The following is a 15556-nucleotide window of genomic DNA, read 5'->3' on the forward strand; positions in this document are numbered from 1 at the left end:
GGATTTCTCTTCCACAACCAATGTGTTCAAAGCGTGTTGGTGTTATTGGGGCCACACATTTCTTACGTCTTGGTATCTCTCCTATAAATGGGCGATGTGGGATTTGCCTAAGGTCTCACACATCATGCCAACTCAGCGTTCTTTATTCGCACCACCCCTTTATTTCATATCAAATGAGTTCTCAAGGTTTGCACGCACCGTATTGAATTTTTTTATTATTTTCATTAGTTATTTGGAATATTATTTGTTCTTTTGAACCTGTTATTCTACAAATATGCTTTCATCACAATTTACATGCAGTGTTTGATCATTGCAAACATCTATTCACAAAGCACATGCTACATCGCAACACCAGATTAAATGGAACAACCGATTTATTATGTTATCTGCGCGGATCATTACATAATCTTAATAAAAGTTTAAGCCATACATGAAGAAGATAAAAAAAAAAAAAAAAACAGAATTATACATAATTTTAGTAACTCTTGACCACCTAAAAATTTTTTTACTTCATATAAATAATTATTTAATGTATTAAATCAAGTATGTTGGATGGTAGTATTAAACGCTTTTGAACAGGGGCAACACATGCTTGCGATAATCAGCTAGAGCCCACATCGGGTATATATTTCGGTATAGCGCATAGTGCAGCATGCAGTTCTTCATGAATACTCCAGCAATTTCCTGCATTACGCCATTACATATTATTTTCATCATATAATATACTTGTGGTTTGTTTTGTAATAATTATCGTCGTATTGTGATATATAACTGATGAGTTTATATTATAATAAGTGGGCCCATTTTTTTATCATTCTCGGAGATGGCCTTGCTTGTAAATGAGTTTCGTTAACTTAATTATGCTTTAACCCTAAACATCTTTTGCATTTTGTATTACCTGTTGCGGAAAATCACCGTTTTCCAGCTGTGAGTTGATCAACAACTTGGCTGCTTTATGTAGCGGTGTGGCATCTCTCTCCATCTGTACATATCAACAAATCAATAAAACATTATAAATTCGCTAAAACTATATGTATATATTTATAGTTTTGATTTTTCGATGATAAACTGACCTGCCGAGAATGAATGAGTCCCATCATGGCCCATGCAGTGTGTACCAAATTGGACCGGCCTCCTTCCAAAGGTATATATTTCTGTTTTTCGAGCAACCAAAGAGAAATTTTGTTAACATTAAATTATGAATTTATTTTTCATTTTTTTAAAATGTATTTTATGTTGTAGTGTTGTTACCTTTTCCGGGCAGGATTGGTAGCTTTCGCCCCAACCACCATCTTCCAGCTGTGTTTCCAGCAGAAATTTGACACCTTTACGAATAGCGGGACAGTTTTCGTAAGTCTTTCCGACAGCCGCCAGTCCTCCAAGAGCAAACCATGTACCGTACGTAAAACACACGCCCCAGTTTCCGTACCTATTTACCGCAGATTCTCATGTTAACAAAGTAACACAAAAACAGTTTCCAACCAGAGGTGGCGATTTTAACCCACTTACTCATAAGTGAGTCAATTTGGATCACGTTTTTATCTCTAACGGGTCAAACAGGTCAAAATTTGCCCGAAGTGTAATTTTTAATGCATAAATCCTCCTAAACCAGTTTATTCAAAAAAACTAGATTTATTATTGAAATATATATTTTTGTAATCTCAAAAAACCCCCCAGTTTATAACTCGGTCACTTTTTACCCGAGGTTTGTAAGCCTGTCACTTTTTAACCCGAACTTTGTAAGTCGGTCACTTTTAACCTGAACTTACACAAGATATGCAAGATTAGTCTAACAAATCCAACCCACCCGCCCATTTTGCCACATCCGGTTTCAGTTCTTTTTAATTAAAAAAAAAAAAAACAGACACAAACCATGAACCATCTTGCATCTGTATTTTCTCTAGGTATCCACTTGCACCCGTAAGGAAATTTTCGATCTCTTTCCTTCTATGCTCGGGGTGTAACTTCTTAAACAACACAAGGGCCTGGATTGATGATGATGTGCACTCAACATACCTGATCAACAAATTTTAGAAGTATCTTCAAAATTCAAATTAACCGTCTAGATTATATATATATATATAAATATAGAGGCCGCTTATTGTACAATAGGGATTAACGTACATTGCGTACGCGATTGTTTTTCAACGTGCGAGTTTTCCTTCAACATGCGATTTCTCATATATTACAACATGCGATTTGTTTGTTTATAACATGCGATATTCCTATATATGTATTTCAATATATAACATGCGATTTGTCTATATATATGTGTATAACATGCAATTTGTTGTGTATGACATTCACTTTTATAACATGCGATATTTCATCTACGGGTTTATAACATGCGAACTTGCCATCGCGTACGCAATGTAATTTAAGCCTTTTGTACGATACACTTTTTCTATAAATATATAATGTATGGAAATGGTAAATTATATTGACGTCTTACTCGTGCTCAATGACGATGTCCGCAAAGAACTCGGTAGGATTGAGAATCTAATATCGAAAAAAAGAATACGTTAAGCACAATATCGAATTTTGTATCTTAGAAAACAAATATTATCTTTTAGACTTAGATATATACCTCTAGCCAATCTGATGATCCTGCTGGTTCCCATGCGGCTAGTCCACCGTTTTTGCTCTATATTTTCGTCAGTTATAACTCGTTAGAACCGGATGGTGCCTTGTATGCATTATAATTTTGGTATATTTATAAATTTTCTTGTAGTAATGTACACCGACCTGTAAGGAAAGTATTACGTTGACAGCATCATACAGTTGCGCGGGTTGCATTTTCTCGCCGACAATTTCTGGTGGCATTGTTGAAAATAGAAGGCAACACTGGGACCGAATATAGGTAGACAGTAAGTAGATCATATAGAGAGGCTTTTTTTTAATAATATGATTATGCACTTTTATATACCTTCAATGCCTCGGCGGTACAGTCTGAAACTTGCCATCCATGATCTTGATCGGAAAAGGTCCACGACCCTTTAGAGATATGCCGGTGCATGCTTTTGAAGTCACCGGAAGGATTGTCTTGAACCTGCACAACATATTTAATAAATAATCAACAACTATTAAGTAAAAAAAATACAAATAACTAAGATAATGTATCAGAGATTTAGAGACCTGTGAAGCTTTAATAAATTCATGCCCTTTCATCAAAGTAGAGCCGATTTCTTCGGTAAGATCAGTAGCCAATAGAGCTTGAATGGCGAAACCGGCATCCCACTCTTGACTACCAAAACTCTGTTTTGCAGTTAAAACTAATCTACAATCAATATACTTGTTTTGGGTATAAGTATCTATATCTATATCTATACTTCTATATCTATATCTATATCTATATCTATATCTATATCTATACTATGTAATAAATAAAAATACTAAGGGGACACATGTAACAATTCTAAGTCATCTAAAATTTTGTTTTCGCGCCTCTCTCTCATGTTAAATAATGATATTAAAAGGCTTTATTTTCAGATATTTAATATAAATTTAATTATAAATACTTATAATCTATATATATACATAATGAATTATTATTCTTACATTGTATTTTATCCAACTCACAGTTTATTTTTTATATATAACTTTTAATTACATTTATTCTACTAGTGTATACACGGGATTCTAATCTAGTATAATAGCTATATAAATACATATCATGTTTTTTTAAGGATTTCGACGTGACCTGCATTTTCATTCCATCTTCGGCAACCCAGAGATAATCCGGGATTCGGGCAAGGTGCTTTTTGAAACAAACACCGTTTGGATCCTCAACCCAGCATGCAAGCATACACAGTGCCTAAACAAGAAAGATCAAATATTTATAGTAAGTATTTTTAGTAATAATTTGATTAAATTATTTATCAGCTTACTTTTTCTACAGAACCAATAGTGATATATCGACTGTTGTCGTCTTCATAATGAATATGCTTCATTGTCGTTTGAAGCGCTTTCTCTCTAAGTTTATTTAACGGCCAGTGATTCAGTAAAGGCTCGGTGCAAACATAGAGACTGTCCCACATTAAATCTTGTAGTAAAGGATGAGGGTAATATAAATCTTCCTGAAATTTATAAGTTGGAAATAAAATAATTAATTAGCAAGAGAGATAACTATTACTATTATTGTTATAATAATAATTGTTATGAATAATAGTCTGAACCTTTGCACACAAATGTCTTATGCTCTTCCATTTGATTTCTTCATAAGGCTGCGCGTAAAGTTCATCTCTAAGTTGTAGAATCAATGGAGTAATGGGACCCACGAATCGTTTCCCGTATAGGTACGACATTGGCATGTATACCAAGCGACAGTAACACCACATTTTTGCTGCATTTAGATAAAAGTAGAAAATAGTGCATTATAAACGTTAGACGAGCATTTAGTTTTATAAAAATGTTATTTTGATGCAGATGGTGCTAGAGAACTATTAGCAGGGATTATTAAACTTAATTTATGATATGTATATGTATTCGAATGATAATATGATAACTAGAACTCGATATATATATATGATAAGTCATGGTGGATGTTATAAGCGGGTAATTTAAACTGCCTATGACAGTTTCCCGCTTGAATTAACCGCCAAGATTATCAAGTATATAAGGGGGTATACCGGCAACATTAACCGGTACTAAGACACTCAATTTCTTTCGTTAATTGTCTGTCCATTCGTTTGTTATTATCTGTCAATTATGTCAAACAAGTCCGCTGCAAACCAAGGGTTGAATCATCTGCAAGATGATGATGTTCAGATCAAACCAAATTTAACCCCAACAAGAACTAACCTGGATACATAGGTAGGAAAGAAGGAAGGATCCAGAACTCGGGGGGCATCGGGTTGGTTCCAGCCCATTCGCATACACCAAGTATCTAAAAACAGAACCGTCTATAAACGTGAGCAGATTGGGTAACGGTTAAAACATGACCAACCAACAGTTTTTGTCTATGTTTCAAATTGGTGTTTTTATAAGATTATATTATTAACATATGAGAGCTCGAGCTTTGTTTTCAAAGCTCGAGCTCGACTCGTTTATTATCTATTAATTAATATATTAAATATAAATAATAGACTCGTTTAGGCTCGCGAGCTCGATACGTGAACAAGTTTAGGTTCGGACTCGGCTTGTAAACAAGTTTAAATAAGCTCGACCAGCTCGTTTACAGGACAACTTTAAATAAGGTGTAAATGTTATTAAATAATAATAAAAACTAATATTATACTAAGGCTCATGTGAAGCTCGTTTGATAAATAAACGAGCTTTATTTTAGGCTCAAGCTCGTCTCGGGCTCGATAAGGTTCGGCTCATTTAGTTCTGAGAGAGATATCTTACAGAAAGCCATGTTTTGCCCCATGATGGAATGGCTGTGACCGAGCCATGATCAAGGATCCATTTACGGGCTTTGGTGCAGGCGCCATTCAGACCACCGTCCGGTCCTTCTCCTAACAGACGCATACAAATGTAACTGAGGGTGGTGCAGAACATTGTGCTGTGACCCTCTATGTGGAATCCCCACCCTCCGTCTTCGTTCTGTCGAATTCCACGTAATGTTTGTTAATGTATTTTCACTTAAAAACTTATATTTCAGTTACAATTGTAAGTTAGTAACTACCTGATGACAATACATATACCGTAGGATTTCTTTTCGATATTCTGCTGGAAAAACACTGTTAAGGTGCCCGGTAACATACAAGCACATCACCTGCGATTTTTTAATTTGTCAAAAGATTTGTTTATAAAATTTAGTTGTTTTGACCCAGTTGACTTTTTACCCAACCCACCCGACCCGTTCATTTTCCCATCACTAACAACAAAGGCTTACCAAGGGCTGCATGAAATACAAGGGTCCAGCATTTTCAGCTGGCCAGTGACCATCATCAGCCTGCAAGGCTGCAAAGAAATTAACCGATCTCCGCAACGCGATCGTAGCGTTTTCATACGATATTTCTTCACCATCCTCGATTTTCACCTGCGGTATCGTTTGTTTAAACTCCTTCTCTCTTAAAAACTGCATATACAAATTCATACAACATAAGGTCACATTCATTATTCATAACCATATAAACAATAATCTTTTTAAAAGTTAAAAAAAGAGTAAAATGTCATCTAACATCTTCGTACAAAGGTTTGTTTTTCCGCATTTGGATCGAAAAGGTTTGAAATCTTGCCATTTTCATCCAGTTCGTTAACTCCATCCATTTTCTCCGTTAAGTCAAGGGTATTTTAGTCTTTTTTGTTAACTTAAAGGGCAATTTGGTCTTTATCACTTAAGGACTCGCTTGTACATAAAGTGAAAAAGACGGAATTGTCGTTTAAGTTAGAAAAAAAAAGATGAAAATACCTCTGACTTAATAGAAAAAAATGGATGGAGTTAACGAGCCGGATGAAAAATGGAAATATTTCAAACCTTTTGGATCTGGATACGAAAAACAAACCTTTGGACAAAAGTCACAAAACTGGTCAAGAGACGAAAATGGCATTTTACTCTAAAAAAAAAGAACCGAGACCTGCATACGCCAAAGAACATCACTGCTAGTCTTAACTTCATGTCTACGGTTCCAAAAATCGGCACGTGCTTGTTCCACCTCAGCGCGTTCTTCCAAAGTTCCTCCATTCGGATCAAACTCCCATATTTGCCTCCCTGCAAAGTTGTTTGTGCTAAAAAGGTACGGGTTACGACCCGTTTGACTCGCTTCTGCTATTTTCAGCCTCCACATCTCTCTGTAAGTGAACACTGGATAAAAAAATGTGGTGTAGACTGTAAGGAAATTATGTGTGTATTGAAGATTGAAATCAGTAGGTACCCCTTTTATAATAGTTAAGAATATAACTCTTATGATACTTAATTATAACTTTTTCTTATGACATTAACAGACAGTCCAAGTTCCAGAATTATTTTTCTGAGTGAGACAACAATGTCAACCTTTCAGTAGATGCTAAAATCATGCATCTTTAATATTTGTTAGAAAAGTAGTTGTGTACTTATAGTTTAATTTCATAAAAGGTATATTTTCAAAACAAGTTAAAAGTACAGTCTCTTTAGAATTTTAACAAACAAAATTATGAACACAACAACAAATAAGAGGTTCCGTCGATGAAAATAGGACCCGTTGGTAATATGTGGGCTAAACGGTCAGTTTTCCTAATGGAATGATGACGACTAAAATTTTTATTTTTTTTTTATTTTTTTAGTTTTGATTTTTGTGTCGGCTATCTGTCGGTGATCACTGATGAATCGTTGGTAATCACCGTCTTTGATATGTATCTCTTACAGTGGCGGAACTAGACCTTCAACTCAGGGGTATCCCAAAATTTTTTAGGGGTGTCCTCGTACTTGTTCAGGGGTGTCCTGTGTATAAAAATCGGATTTTTTTTTTTTACACTACTGGTAAAAACTTGAGCCGTAGCCCGGGCTACGCCCGTTTACACTACAGGTCCGCCCCTGATCTCTTAGAAAGGTTTAAACCCACATGCCAAAAGTTAACAAAAACAAGAATATTCATTGTTCATTTGAACATCCACAATGTTAAACACCTACAAACCACCAGCTCAACTACCACATCAGATTTCAAACATTTTTAAAAAAACACCCAGTTTTCTTCAACGCTGACTCCTTTCCCGAACACCTACTTTTTATAAGAAAATAATATTGTTTGTTAGTTTGTGTGTGTGGAACCTACCCATCCGTCCGTTAGGTGTTTAAAACTCCGGACAAGAAACCGAACATGAGCCACGATGCATGCGTTTGGAAATTCGGACAATGACACGTAAGCGTGAGTTGTGCATCCTCTTAGGTATATATGGGATTTGTTTTTAACCTCTCGCCCGTCATTATCTTTTTTTTAATGTCAGACGTTACTCTACTCCAATATGACAAAATACTCCCCCTTAGGTTTAAACCTGGAATCACCCCCTCTAAAAGACATGTCACATGTATCTCTACCAAGTGGGCTAGTAGTCATTATTAATTTTCATTATGTCCACAAGTTAGTCAACACGTTTTTTTTTTGTTGAATGACAAATTTGGATCACTGATGGACCACTGGAGTATGATCGTACCACCAGCGGAACCACCCGAGCATATCCATCTCCACTAGGCTATAATGCATATACACCAATGCAGGAGGAAACCCAATAAATCTGGGAAAAACCCCTTGTGGGAATCAAACCATGACTAATGGATCAACGACAACATCTTCAACTACAGATCATCCATGACTATGTTGTCCTACGGATCACATATAACATCACTATTGGATTAGCGAGACTTTTTCATTAACGTATCACCGAGGTTTATTCCATTAGTGGATGTCGGCTTTGTTTTTAGTAGATTAGGGTTTTCTATTTAGAAGGGGATGACGGTGCAGTTTGTTGTCCGTCTACCTGCTATCCTTATGTAATTTGCTATGTTGGTTGAAATGAAAAGAAACCCATAAATTTGTGTAAAAAAATTAGTGGTAGCTATTTTTAATAAAAATAAATAAAACAAAAAAGTTTGAGAATATTTTGTAAATTCAAATAACATGTTCTAAATATGTATAAAAAAACTTATAATGAAAAGCTTTACAAATCTATATTTCAATCAAATAAAAAATGTTCATAAAAACTATATATAAAAAAAACTTATACATAAAAACATTTACGTTAACCTAAGTTGTTTAAAAATAACAAGTTAGGTTAATATTTGATTATAATTATGCTAAACCACTGTCTTATTATGTGTTCATGCGTTTTATAAGGTTAAATAAATCATTTTAGATTATAACAAGTCATGTTAGGTGTTAGAGCATTCACATCCAATCCATCAAATTATACATACATTCCACTAAAAAACAACTCCTATATCAATATATTTCCACTAAAAACAAATACTTTTTCTCTCTCTTTTCAATTAAATAATATTATCATTACCTTTTTCTCTCACTTCCACTCACAACCACCTTCAAAATATATTAAAAAATTTATAACGGGTGAACAGTGTCCCCCCAAATATACAGATTAACAGTAACATTTTCTCTCTCCTCTACTCACAACCACTTTTTATACCCTTTATAATATAAAAACCCCTCCTCACATAATTTGATGGTTAGAATGTGAATGCTCTTAATAAGGTGGTGTTTGTTTTTTCGATGTAAAGGTCTGCAGTCTACGGGGGATTGTTGGAAGTTTGGTGTGAATGGAAAGTCTCAAGTGGTAAAACCACCTTGTCCCACATTGGTGTGGGAACAAAAGAAAAGGCAATTTATAAGGCAAAAGCTTCTCCAAGCAATTGTAGTCTTATGACATGTTTTACCACAAGTCCTACCCGCGCGTGCGCAGGGGGGGGTGCAAAAATTTGAGTTTCGGAGCTGGAATTTGGTTGAACTCGTGCGTGCCCGCACGTCCTGCGGACACGAATGCAGCTCCGAAAACCCGGACCCGCGTGAGGCCAGTTTTTGCACAGACTCGTAACTGTTATTCTCGTTTTTAATTATGATCATTCTTTTCAGTTTCTAGACTGTTATGATTTCTTTTTAATGATCATTATGTTTCAGTTTTAAAACTGATACAATAATTGCAATAATGACCATTAATCTGGTCTTTTAATATGCTGCAATGATGTTGAGAACACAGTTACAATTTTATGGCTATAAAACCGAACCTTTTCGTTCAGTTTAGACACACCGAAATCAACAGTCTCTTCTCTTTCTCTCTACAGCATTCTCCAGTTTTCTTTCAGGCAAGTGTTCAAGTCCGGCAGCGCTCGGTGCTGTTTCGAACCGGCGTACCCTGGGAACAGACGGCGAATCTGTTTAAGGGAATTGTGTCAAACACAAGCCCGGTTAAATCGTTTACTGTTTCTTTTATACTTCTATTTTGCAACCTTTCTAACCACTGTTCTGATCAGTGGTTCTGTTTCATCTTGCCACTGCTTCAACCGACAGTGGTTGATCAGCGGTTAGACTGATCAGTGCTTAAACTGATCAGTAGTTAAGTTCATCAGTAGTTAGACAAACTGATCAGTAGTTTATCAAACTGATCAGTGGTTTCCAATCAGTAGTTTTCGAGCAGTGGTTATTTTTCTAACAAACTTAAACAGATTTTATTTACTGATTACCAGTTTTCTTTCAGAATGGAATCTCAGCCGATGACTACTGCTGTTTCTGCTGTCATGACCAGTGCTGTTTCTGCGGTCATGACCTCCGTTGTTTCTGTCACTACCGGTCTGGTTGCACCACTGCCTAATGCAGTTTCGCATGCTGAAAAACCAGAGAAATTCAATGGTGTGAATTTCAAACAGTGGCAGCAAAAGATGTTCTTTTATCTGACCACGCTGAATCTGGCAAGGTTCTTGACTGAACCGAAACCCCATGTTGAGGAAGGGGAGATGGATGCTCAAACTGTAAGCGCGATGCATGCTTGGAATCATTCGGATTTCCTGTGCCGCAACTTTATCTTGAATGGTTTGGTGGACACATTGTATAATGTGTATTGCAAAGCCAAGACTGCCAAAGAATTGTGGGAGTCTTTGGATCGCAAATACAAAACAGAAGATGCGGGCACTAAGAAATTCGTGGTGTCAAAGTTCTTGGACTTTAAAATGATAGACTCAAAAACTGTCATGAGCCAAGTCCAAGAATTGCAGGTTATCCTTCATGATATTCATGCGGAAGGAATGATGCTCAGCGAGACATTCCAAGTTGCTGCAATGATCGAAAAACTGCCACCAAGTTGGGTTGATTTCAAGAACTATCTCAAGCATAAGCGAAAGGAGATGACCATTGAAGATCTTGTTGTTCGTCTTCGGATTGAAGAAGATAACAAAGTGGCCCTAAAAAAGGTTGATGGTCCTGAAACTGTGAAGGCCAATCTTGTTGAACATGGGCAATCTTCAAAGGGAAAAAACAGTGGAAAGGGCGGAAAGAAAAGTCATGGGAAACGCTCCAACCTTGGTCCTAAGGGGGGAGTTGGGAAAAGGAAGTTCCTTGGAACTTGTTACAATTGTCAAAAGCAAGGCCACAAGGCTAGCGAATGCAAGCTTCCCAAGAAGAAGGAAAATGCTCAACAAGTGAACATGGTAGATGAAGTCGATAAGCTTGTTGCCATGGTCACGGACCTCTCGATTTTGGTCACGGAAGTGAACATGGTTGGGCAAAATAACAAGGATTGGTGGGTTGATACGGGGGCTACTCGACATGTGTGCTTTGACAAAAGCCTTTTCAACACCTTCAAGGAGGTGACTAATGGAGAAAAGGTTTTCATGGGAAATTCTGCCACGGCAGAAATAAAAGGCGAGGGTAACGTGGTTTTGAAGATGACTTCGGGAAAGGAACTCACTTTGTCCAATGTGTTGTATGTTCCCGAAATTCGTAAGAACCTTGTGTCGGGATGGCAGTTGAACAAGTTTGGTTTCAAAATGGTAATTGAGTCGGATAAGGTCGTGTTGACCAAAAATGGTGTTTATGTTGGTAAGGGCTATGCCCTCAATGGAATGTTTAAACTGAATGTAATTGTCGTGAATGCAATGAAAGAAAACGCTACTAGTTCTACTTATTTGATTGAGTCTTCGAATTTATGGCATGGTAGACTAGGTCACGTAAATTATAATTCCATTCGTCGTTTAATCAAACTTGATTGCATACCAACATTCGATATCGACTCAATTAATAAATGTGAAACTTGCGTAGAAGCAAAACAAACGAAATCGTCATTCAAAAAGGTGGAACGATTCACCGAACCCCTCGAGATGATCCACACTGATGTGTGTGATCTAAAAGCAATTCCTACTCGTGGTGGGAACAAGTACTTCATCACGTTCATTGATGATAGTACAAGGTATTGCTATGTGTACTTACTTAAGAGTAAGGACGAGGCTATTGACAAGTTTATCTTGTTTAAAGCCGAAGTTGAGAATCAACTAAATCGGAAAATCAAAATTGTAAGGAGCGACCGAGGAGGTGAATATGTTTCACCTTTTATTGACGTATGTGCAAAAAGTGGAATCATCCACGAACTCACAGCTCCTTACTCCCCTCAATCAAATGGCATAGCGGAACGGAAAAATCGTACCTTGAAAGAAATGATGAATGCCATGATGATAAGCTCCGGTGTAAACCAAAACATGTGGGGGGAAGCAATCTTATCAGCAAATTATGTGTTGAACATGATACCCAATAAGAAAAAGGATGTAACGCCATACGAATTATGGACGGGAAAGAAAGCACCATATAAATCCTTGAAAGTGTGGGGGTGTCTAGCTAAGGTGGTGGTCACACCACCTAAGCGGCTACTAATAGGTCCCAAAACGGTGGATTGTGTATTTATAGGATACACCCGTCCTTATGGTCCTTATCGTTTTCTTGTGCATGATTCTAAGAATCCTGGAATATGCAAAGGCACCATAATTGAATCTAAGGATGCATCATGGTTTGAACATGTGTTCCCATGCTTAGATAAAAGTGAACCAAGTTCTTCTAGACCGGTTGAGGAAATTGTTCCCGAGGGAGAAGTTGAAAACGATGAACCTCGAGAACAATCTAAGACCGAGGAAAATCAGGAAAAGTAAACGACAAAGGACTGAAAAATCCTTTGGACCTGAGTTTCTTACCTATATGATAGAAGATGAACCTCAAACGTACCAACAAGCGGTACATTCCTCAGAAGGACCTCAGTGGAGGGAGGCAATCAAAAGTGAGATAGACTCTATCTTACAGAACCATACCTGGGAACTAGTGGACCTTCCTCAAGGATGTAAACCACTAGGATATCGATGGATCTTCAAGAAGAAGATGAAACCAGATGGAACCATCGATAAGTACAAAGCAAGGTTGGTGATCAAAGGATATAAACAACGAGAAGGTTTAGATTACTTTGATACATATTCGCCAGTTACGCGAATAACATCCATCAGGTTGGTGCTTGCCATTGCCGCCATTAGAAATTTGGAAGTTCACCAAATGGATGTGAAAACAGCTTTCTTGAATGGGATTCTCGAGGAAGAAATCTACATGGAGCAACCCGAAGGGTTCACAGCTGTTGGGCAAGAAAAGAAAGTGTGTAAACTTGTGAAATCCTTGTATGGATTGAAACAAGCTCCAAAACAATGGCATCAAAAGTTTGATCATGTCATGCTTGATGCTGGGTTCAAAATCAATGAATGTGACAAGTGTGTGTATGTGAAGGACACATCTGATGGATATGTCATTTTGTGTCTATATGTAGATGATATGCTCATTGCTGGAAGCGATGACAAAATCATAAAATCTACAAAGAACATGCTAAAAGCAAGATTTGACATGAAAGACATGGGTCTGGCGGATGTGATTTTGGGGGTCAAAATCACGCGAACCCAAAATGGACTCGTTTTAAGTCAATCCCACTATGTGGACAAAATTCTTGAGAAGTTCAATGCGAATGACTCTAATGAAGCTAGAACTCCACTTGACACAAGTCAACATCTAGCCAAGAATAGAGGTGAACCCGTAAACCAGTTGGAATACTCAAGAATTATTGGTAGCTTGATGTATCTTATGAGTTGTACTCGACCAGACATAGCATTTGCTGTGAGCAAGCTAAGTAGATACACAAGCAACCCAAGTTCAATGCATTGGAACTGTATCACTCGGTTGCTTCGTTACTTAAGATACACTCGAGAATACGGGTTGCATTATAACAGATATCCAGCAGTTATAGAAGGACACTGTGATGCAAATTGGATATCTGACACGAATGATTCCAGAGCAACAAGTGGGTATGTATTCACACTTGGAGGTGCAGCGATATCGTGGAAATCATCAAAACAAACGGTTATTGCTAGATCCACGATGGAATCTGAGTTCATCGCTTTAGATAAAACAGGTGAAGAGGCAGAATGGCTACGTCAATTTGTTGAGGATATACCAAGATGGCCTAAGCCGGCAACGGCCATTTGTATACATTGTGATAGCCAATCGGCACTTGGCAGAGCTCGTAGCACAATGTATAATGGTAGGAACAGACATATCAGACGTAGACATAATACGATACGACAACTAATCTCTACAGGAATTATCACTGTTGACTACGTGAGGTCAAAGGATAATATTGCGGATCCGCTAACAAAAGGCCTAAGTAGAGAGTTAGTACAGAAGTCGTCCATGGGAATGGGACTGAAGCCCTTGAAAATAAGTTCATATGATGGAAACCTAACTCAGTAGACTGGAGATCCCAAGAGCTGAGTTCAATAGGAAAACCTAATTGTATGAATTAATAAGGTCACTGTGGGAGATAACCCTACGTATATATATAAGGGAGTTTATTGCAAGGCTTAGTAAACTTCCTAGTCCATTCCAAAAAGTGACAAGTGTGAGGCTAAGCCTATGGCTTTTAATGATTCGACTAAGATAACCATACATGGTGAATCACCTATGTGAGAGAGAAGTGGGGTCGCTTCGAAGGGTGTTGTTGGGGCACAATACCTAATGGCTCTCGCAGAACCAGGCTCATGTTCATGACCATAACGAACATAACTATGAGGACTTGACTTTGTCAGGGAGAGTCTTGTGTGAAGTGCATTGTCGTCTACACAAACGGCAGACGAGTTCAAAGACATCGAGTTCTACTCAGAGCTAGTAGGCTAAGTGCATTTCATGAGCGAAGGTTCAAAGGGTAACACCTACCTATCGTATGCAAAACTCAACTGCTGAAATCAAATTGGAATAATGTTGTTTCTGAGATCGACCTCCATTCATGTGGGGGATTGTTGGAAGTTTGGTGTGAATGGAAAGTCTCAAGTGGTAAAACCACCTTGTCCCACATTGGTGTGGGAACAAAAGAAAAGGCAATTTATAAGGCAAAAGCTTCTCCAAGCAATTGTAGTCTTATGACATGTTTTACCACAAGTCCTACCCGCGCGTGCGCAGGGGGGGGTGCAAAAATTTGAGTTTCGGAGCTGGAATTTGGTTGAACTCGTGCGTGCCCGCACGTCCTGCGGACACGAATGCAGCTCCGAAAACCCGGGCCCGCGTGAGGCCAGTTTTTGCACAGACTCGTAACTGTTATTCTCGTTTTTAATTATGATCATTCTTTTCAGTTTCTAGACTGTTATGATTTCTTTTTAATGATCATTATGTTTCAGTTTTAAAACTGATACAATAATTGCAATAATGACCATTAGTCTGGTCTTTTAATATGCTGCAATGATGTTGAGAACACAGTTACAATTTTATGGCTATAAAACCGAACCTTTTCGTTCAGTTTAGACACACCGAAATCAACAGTCTCTTCTCTTTCTCTCTACAGCATTCTCCAGTTTTCTTTCAGGCAAGTGTTCAAGTCCGGCAGCGCTCGGTGCTGTTTCGAACCGGCGTACCCTGGGAACAGACGGCGAATCTGTTTAAGGGAATTGTATCAAACACAAGCCCGGTTAAATCGTTTACTGTTTCTTTTATACTTCTATTTTGCAACCTTTCTAACCACTGTTCTGATCAGTGGTTCTGTTTCATCTTGCCACTGCTTCAACCGACAGTGGTTGATCAGCGGTTAGACTGATCAGTGCTTAAACTGATCAGTAGTTAAGTTCATC

General features: G+C 37.7%; 1 protein-coding gene across 1 annotated transcript; it reads right to left on the bottom strand.

Annotated features, from left to right (window-relative positions):
- Positions 1-311: 311 nt before the first annotated feature.
- Positions 312-6923, bottom strand: LOC110899433 (beta-amyrin synthase). Its single transcript, XM_022146322.2, has 18 exons — positions 6522-6923; positions 5837-6022; positions 5627-5716; positions 5347-5544; positions 4801-4885; positions 4176-4342; positions 3888-4076; positions 3701-3814; positions 3136-3255; positions 2927-3049; positions 2746-2844; positions 2588-2644; positions 2453-2499; positions 1873-2016; positions 1252-1429; positions 1074-1154; positions 899-982; positions 312-684 (listed from the first exon to the last, which is right to left on the bottom strand). The coding sequence occupies exons 1-18, from the start codon at positions 6729-6731 to the stop codon at positions 562-564; spliced, it is 2295 nt and encodes a 764-aa protein (XP_022002014.1). The 5' UTR covers positions 6732-6923; the 3' UTR covers positions 312-561.
- Positions 6924-15556: the final 8633 nt, after the last annotated feature.

The sequence above is a fragment of the Helianthus annuus genome, chromosome 13 (assembly GCF_002127325.2).
Source record: "Helianthus annuus cultivar XRQ/B chromosome 13, HanXRQr2.0-SUNRISE, whole genome shotgun sequence".
Taxonomy (NCBI): Eukaryota; Viridiplantae; Streptophyta; class Magnoliopsida; order Asterales; family Asteraceae; genus Helianthus; species Helianthus annuus.

Excerpts from the sequence above, each read along its gene's own strand:
- LOC110899433 (XM_022146322.2), bottom strand. The coding sequence starts at position 6,731 with ATGTGGAGGCTGAAAATAGCAGAAGCGAGTCAAACGGGTCGTAACCCG. Across the intron at positions 4,886-5,346 it reads GGGGCAAAACATGGCTTTCT|ATACTTGGTGTATGCGAATG; the intron begins GTAAGATATCTC and ends TTCTGTTTTTAG. Across the intron at positions 983-1,073 it reads GACTCATTCATTCTCGGCAG|ATGGAGAGAGATGCCACACC; the intron begins GTCAGTTTATCA and ends TGATATGTACAG.